At 36.8% G+C, this 6,000-nt stretch overlaps 1 protein-coding gene across 3 annotated transcripts; it reads right to left on the minus strand.

Annotated features, from left to right (window-relative positions):
* Positions 1–450: 450 nt before the first annotated feature.
* Positions 451–5,337, minus strand: LOC100808666 (C4HC3 zinc-finger like motif-containing protein). Of its 3 annotated transcripts, none has more exons than XM_041016879.1 (3): positions 5,241–5,337; positions 4,429–4,874; positions 451–1,115 (listed from the first exon to the last, which is right to left on the minus strand). In XM_041016879.1, exons 1-3 carry the CDS (start codon positions 5,334–5,336, stop codon positions 878–880), a joined length of 780 nt encoding a protein of 259 aa, XP_040872813.1. In that variant the 5' UTR covers position 5,337; the 3' UTR covers positions 451–877.
* Between the last annotated feature and the right edge of the window lie 663 nt (positions 5,338–6,000).

A 6,000-nucleotide genomic window follows, 5' to 3' on the forward strand; every position in this document is an offset into this window, starting at 1 on the left:
AAAAGTAAAAACAAAGTCTTACAAAAAAATTTCAAAATTCTTACAAGAATTTATATGAGAGAATTAAAGAAAAAAATGGATTGCTTTCTTTTTTTAAACAAAGAATACATGCTACCTGCCAAAACAATTCTTTATAATAAATATGTGCTCCAGAAAAACACTACGATCAAAATTTATTTAGCTTTAGATCATCAACTTCCATAGAACTTACACGTTCGGATAAATGTCACTTTATAAGAATGAGTTACAATGTCTTATACACGGCAAAAGCACTGCACTTGTGGAAACAAAAGATATTCATTCAATGAATTGGGACAGTATCATTTTCTTTTTGGGGTCTATTAAGGACTTTGTATTTTACATGTGAATTAATGAACAACTATTTGATCTAATAAGCACGGATGTAGTATCCTAGCCTTGATTAGAGAAGCAAAGCCACCAAATCTAATAGAAACATCCATAAAACAGCTTTCAGTAATATCATTTATAAATAAACAAGAAAAATCACCCCACAAAAAGACAATGAAGTAACAATACAATATAATATATGATATATAATTTACATTTGAATAAACATTCTAGAACTTGTCCCAGAAATAACATTGACTCTGAAAGACAGAATAAGAGAGCTTTGTAAAGCACAATAATTTAGGACGAATGCACAGCAGAAAAAGGAGAAATGTCTATCTGCATGGACGAAAAGAAGTTATACAACTACCTATATAAACTCAATAAGGCCTCAAATTGTAGAAGGATTCATTCTCTAAGGAAGTATCTCCATGGATTCTAGAGTGGGATTTTTCCCCCTCTCTTTTCTCTTTTCATCTTTTTCTCCTTACTCAGAATTAAATTATAAATGAAACTGCCTCAGGAAAATCTAGGATGATGGCACATTAAAGTGGAATAGCCATGATATGACAAACGCAAAAACCATACAAGCAAGCAAGAAATTCAGGAAGCGATGGCCGTGCCAAAATCTTCGAGGTTCTGCTGAAGGAGCAGGTGTGGAGAGTGTGGCTGCTGTAGTAGCATTGTTAACGTCGCTCAAATGCTCCGTCGACTCCTCATTTCCTCCGTAAACATTCCGAGCAACAGAATGGCAAATTTCACATGTCCTGTTAAAATTTAACCATACAGAAATAATTAGAAAAACATTTTAAAATTCAAAGGAAATCTGTTCTGCTAAATTGCTACTATCATAGTGGTATAGTTAAGACAACTCCAAGAATGCATGATTGCACTTACTACTAATGCTCCAACCAATGTACAATTGCAATCATATATACATAAGCATACATCAAGTGCAAAATTGTATTAAGATCCACTTCAAACAAGCTAAGCCTCAATAATCCAAAAGGTAATGCTGTTAACATGCATGGACTGAAAACAATATAACAAAACCCGGACATTTTTCTGCTTGTCCAACATAAGCGATGCTTGAAGGGTGTAGATACTATTCTCTCACTCTTATAATAATCGTGTTTAATTTAAATTCAAGGCTTAAATATATTTTTGATCCCTGATATATATCCAACTTTTGCTTTTTGATTCCTGATAAATTTTTCCTACGAATCGGATCCCTAATATTTGAAAACTTTTGTCCAAGGTTCCTGTCGTTAATCGGAATCCGTTAACTGCTTACGTGACCATTAACCGGAGACGTAGGCATGCAACGTGTGATGCCACGTGTAATCTTTGTCTGAGTGAGATTACACGTAGGAAAAAGATTTTTTTTGAAAAAATTTAAAAATTTCTTACACCCCTCTTCTTCCTCACCACCACCCCCAAAACCACAACAATCCAACTCAAAACCTTCCTATCAAACCCCTCTTCTTCCTCACCACCACCCCCAAAACCACAACAATTCCACTCAAAACCTTCCTATCAAACCCCTTCTTCCTCCCACTAGATCCCCCCTTTGGAACCCTAACATAAAAACCCCCACTTTCACTACCACCAATCAAAGTCAAATTCTGAAAATCCGAAAGCAACCCATAAAAATTCCTACACACCCCACTCCCTTCGTCAAAACTCAACCCGACACACCTACAATCCCTTAAACACTCCCTCTCACTAAAGCTTCTACATTTCCCCTTTCAAATAATCACCAGAACCCCACCATCACCATCCAAAGGCTCAAACTCACTAACACACTCACACAACTTTGAAATTTCTCCAATGCAAACTCCGAACCTCCCGCATAGTCCGAACCTAACAAACGGGTTCAGGCTTGGACCAAAACATGTTACATGAGCCTACTTGGTTGTTCCACGTGTCCTTGGCCTCGACGTTGGTGGTAGCACCGACTCCTTTGCCGCCGTGATGAGGCTCCGCAACGTGACTGTGGTGACCACAACCATGAACGTGGCGGTGTCGAACAGCGAGACCATCCCACTGTAGGGCTCGTGCTGTTGTAGCAGCAACTGTTGCTGTTCGACGACGTCATGGATCTAGTGCGATGCAAGCGCGCCATGAACTAGTGGATTCTGTTGACGGTGATGGAGTTTCTGCTGTTGGATGTGGACATGGTGCTAAGAAGCGGAGGGTACCTTTGGGTGGACCATTTTTTCAACAAAAGGGTGGACCTTGAGGAGGTGTATGCGCCGTTGATTGGGAAATTAGGTACAAGAAGGTGAAGTGGGCGACGGGAAATATGACCACCTAAATAATATGATGTCGTTTTTACTTTTTTAAAAAAAAAAAAATCTTACGTATAATCCCACTTAGACAAAGATTACATGTGATACCACATGTTGTATGTCTATGTGTTCGACTAACGGTCATGTAAGCAGATAACGGATTCCAACTAATGACAGAGACCTCGAACAAAAGTTTTCAAATATTAGGGATCCAATTCGAAGGAAAAATTTATCAGGGACCAGATGCAAAAGTTGGGTATATATCAAGGACCAAAAACATATTTAAGTCTAAATATAACAAAGATACTCATCAACCAACATAACTATTTGTACTAGGCTGTCATGGCAGAAAGGTTAACCAATCAGAATAATTCATGATTTTAAAGTTTTTCAGCTCTAGTTAGCCCAACTCAAATCTCTATATAAAGTGCCCAATTGCCTTTTTATAAGTCCACAACTGTCTTTCCCAACCATGTTACATTTTTAAAGCCTCAAAATTAAGGAAAAAAAAGGTATCATGAAATATTTGCCACCAATGAAGGCATCAACACATCAACTAAAGAAGATTCCAAAATTGAAAAGATTAAAATTCTGTTGCATTATTGGATTTGAATTTAGCCATGAAGTAATGCACTTGGATGGATTTGCGTCAGAATCAGACATAACAATAGATCCTTCCTCAATAAATGGCCCCTATAAATTGCTTTTAAATTGACAATGAAGCATGGACGGTCACCAGTCCTTCACTAAAGCATGCCCTACCATGTTATCACAAAACACAAATAACTTATCTCCTTACTTTGATTAAGAATTTAGGGATTGTAATTAAAATAAAGAACTAGCACTTGCCACTGAATAAAGGTTTTAACTGTTCCATTATCTGCAAGTGACACTGCTGAACCAGTACATGAAGTATGGAATTATTTTACCTCAACAATTGCAACAAGGGATCTGAACATCAGTACCAAGTACCAACATTCAGTAGCTTGTGGTACTCACAAGTCACGACTATTATGCAATCTAAAAGTTGTCGTCATACATCATACATGAACAGATTATCTGGGACCAGTAATCTGTAGATTAAAATATTCTAGGTGGCACATCAGTGAGCTACTAGCATCTACCAAGATATTTGAATACATGAATAGGAGTCAGAAGGGGTCAAATCTCCACTTTGAAAGAGATAAAAAGAATAAGAAAGAAGAGAGTAATATATAGATTCCTAAATTTTAGAAAAGTGACAAAGCAACAAAGAATCGCACTGTGCTTAGGTAGACAACCAAGCGAATCAGTGGGACTAGCTAATGCTTTACGCCTTTTTTTTTTTTCTCCATCATCTTCTTTAAATAATTTAATCTTCTATAACTTTCCCCTTTCATGGAAAAATAATTGAGCCTCCCCCACCCCCCTGCAATTTTGTTCCTTACACCTTCTAAAATAGGCTTCCAAATACATCCCCCACCATCTTCTTCAGCCTTACATTCATCACTCCGTTAAACAATCCACAACTCAAATTCCAAATAACATACTTCAATTACTTTCCTACTCTATAATCATTAACATCAAACCCTTCAAGCAAATAAAAATTTGTGAATTGTGTGTAATTGCAAATCTTTGAAGCTGCACTAAGACACAACAAGAAGTTGACAAGTTCCAATTATCAATGCCATGAATCAACAAAAGGGTATCTAAAATTTCACATAAAGTTCCAAAATTTAGCATAAAAAAAGCAAATCTCAATAACAAAAAAGTAGTAGGGAAAGAGAAGGGTTTTCAGTTTCACATTCACCTATTTCCCTTAATCTTGAACCAGGCCTCAGCACAGTGCTTGTGAGCAGCAGCCAAATCATCCTTACAGGAACATCCCAATTGAATGGGGGCACCAGACTCATGACTATCACTCTCCAAACCCATGTGACAAATCCTACAATCCTTCTCCACTTTAGCCAAATGCACCTTGATCTCAGGAACCCCACTTCTAGTTTCCGCCTCCACAGAACACTCAGAAGCCGAAGAAGAAGCTCTCCCAGAATGAGGAACACCCCCAACCTCAGGATCAGAAACACAAGCAAAGCTGTAATCATCATATGAACCACCATTTGTTGAGTAGAAACGGGAATAGCAAGAACCATCATCAGCATCAGAGAAGCATACGCTCCCTTCACCACTCACATCACTTCCAACAACCGAATGGCGATGATTCACATTCCCTTGCTCCAAATCAACACGGGACATCTGCAAAGTGGACATTTTTCAACCCACAAGAGCAAAACAAAGACAACAACAACAAAAATAACGTTTTCTCAGAGGTTGAGACAGAAAACATGAAATGCCTCAAAATTTGGAGCGTTGGGGATTGTGTACCGGAAGAAAAGTACATACATATATATAAAAAAAGAAAATAAATTTATTTAAAAAAGGGAGGGGGAGCACTTGGTTGGGTTAAAGAATTGAGAAACTGGATTAGGTGAGCATTCCCTTCAACCCCATTAATGCAAAGTTCCAAAAGTTTCAAGTTTTGGAACGGGGCGAGGAAAGTTGCATCCTTTTATTACTGGGAATGGAGAGAGAGTGTGAATGATGAAATGAGACGAAGAGTACAGGTGCGGGAGAAGAAGGCAGAGACAGTGACCCCTGCCAACAACAACACAAACAAAGGTGCTGTGTGAGCACAGAAATACTCCCACGAGATTGCATTACAAAGGTGCTGTGTGAGCACAGAAATACTCCCACGAGATTGCATTGATAAAGGGGTGTTACATAATAATAATAACTTTTTTTGAGAAAAAATAATCTTATCTTAATATCTTTATATATATATATATATATATTGGTATAATCAATGCAACAATTGATTCAATGTAAGGAAAATTGAAAATTGAAGCAATTAAAGAATAACCCAGTAAATTAGTATATGCATTTAATTATTTGGATATGGTTATAATTTTTTTTGGTAATGATATGATGGGAATTTAAATTATTACTCGGATATAGTTAGGATTTAAATTATTATAATTAGCAAAATACTCTTATGTATCAATTGTTTTTTCTTGATTTTGGATGAAAGATTTCTAAAGACCAATTATCATTAATGCAGAAAATCTGGTTATCAAACTTTAAAGTTAACTCTTAAACTTCTTAAATTCTTATGAGTTTAAGAATATACTTAATTCACATGGGTTAAATTACAAACGAACTTGTTTTTTTTTTGGCAAACTCCTAGGGAATTTGGTGGACTCGGACTAAACTTGTACAAACTCGAGAGTCTAGGCCGAGTGACAGAGTTTACTTGAAAAAAAAAGGTCTTTACAACGTTGTTTGGTGTAGCCTAAAAAAACAAAAAAAAAAGTTAAAACTCGTT

This window comes from Glycine max, chromosome 7, assembly GCF_000004515.6.
Source record: "Glycine max cultivar Williams 82 chromosome 7, Glycine_max_v4.0, whole genome shotgun sequence".
NCBI classification, from domain to species: Eukaryota; Viridiplantae; Streptophyta; class Magnoliopsida; order Fabales; family Fabaceae; genus Glycine; species Glycine max.

What these genes read in the sequence shown, in the direction of transcription:
- LOC100808666 (XM_041016879.1), bottom strand. Translation starts at nt 5,336, where the DNA reads ATGCAATCTCGTGGGAGTATTTCTGTGCTCACACAGCACCTTTGTTTG. An exon ending in TGCCTTCTTCTCCCGCACCT is followed by an intron (nt 4,875 to 5,240) that starts GTACTCTTCGTC and finishes TCCACTTTGCAG; the next exon opens with ATGTCCCGTGTTGATTTGGA. An exon ending in TTCAAGATTAAGGGAAATAG is followed by an intron (nt 1,116 to 4,428) that starts GTGAATGTGAAA and finishes AAATTTTAACAG; the next exon opens with GACATGTGAAATTTGCCATT.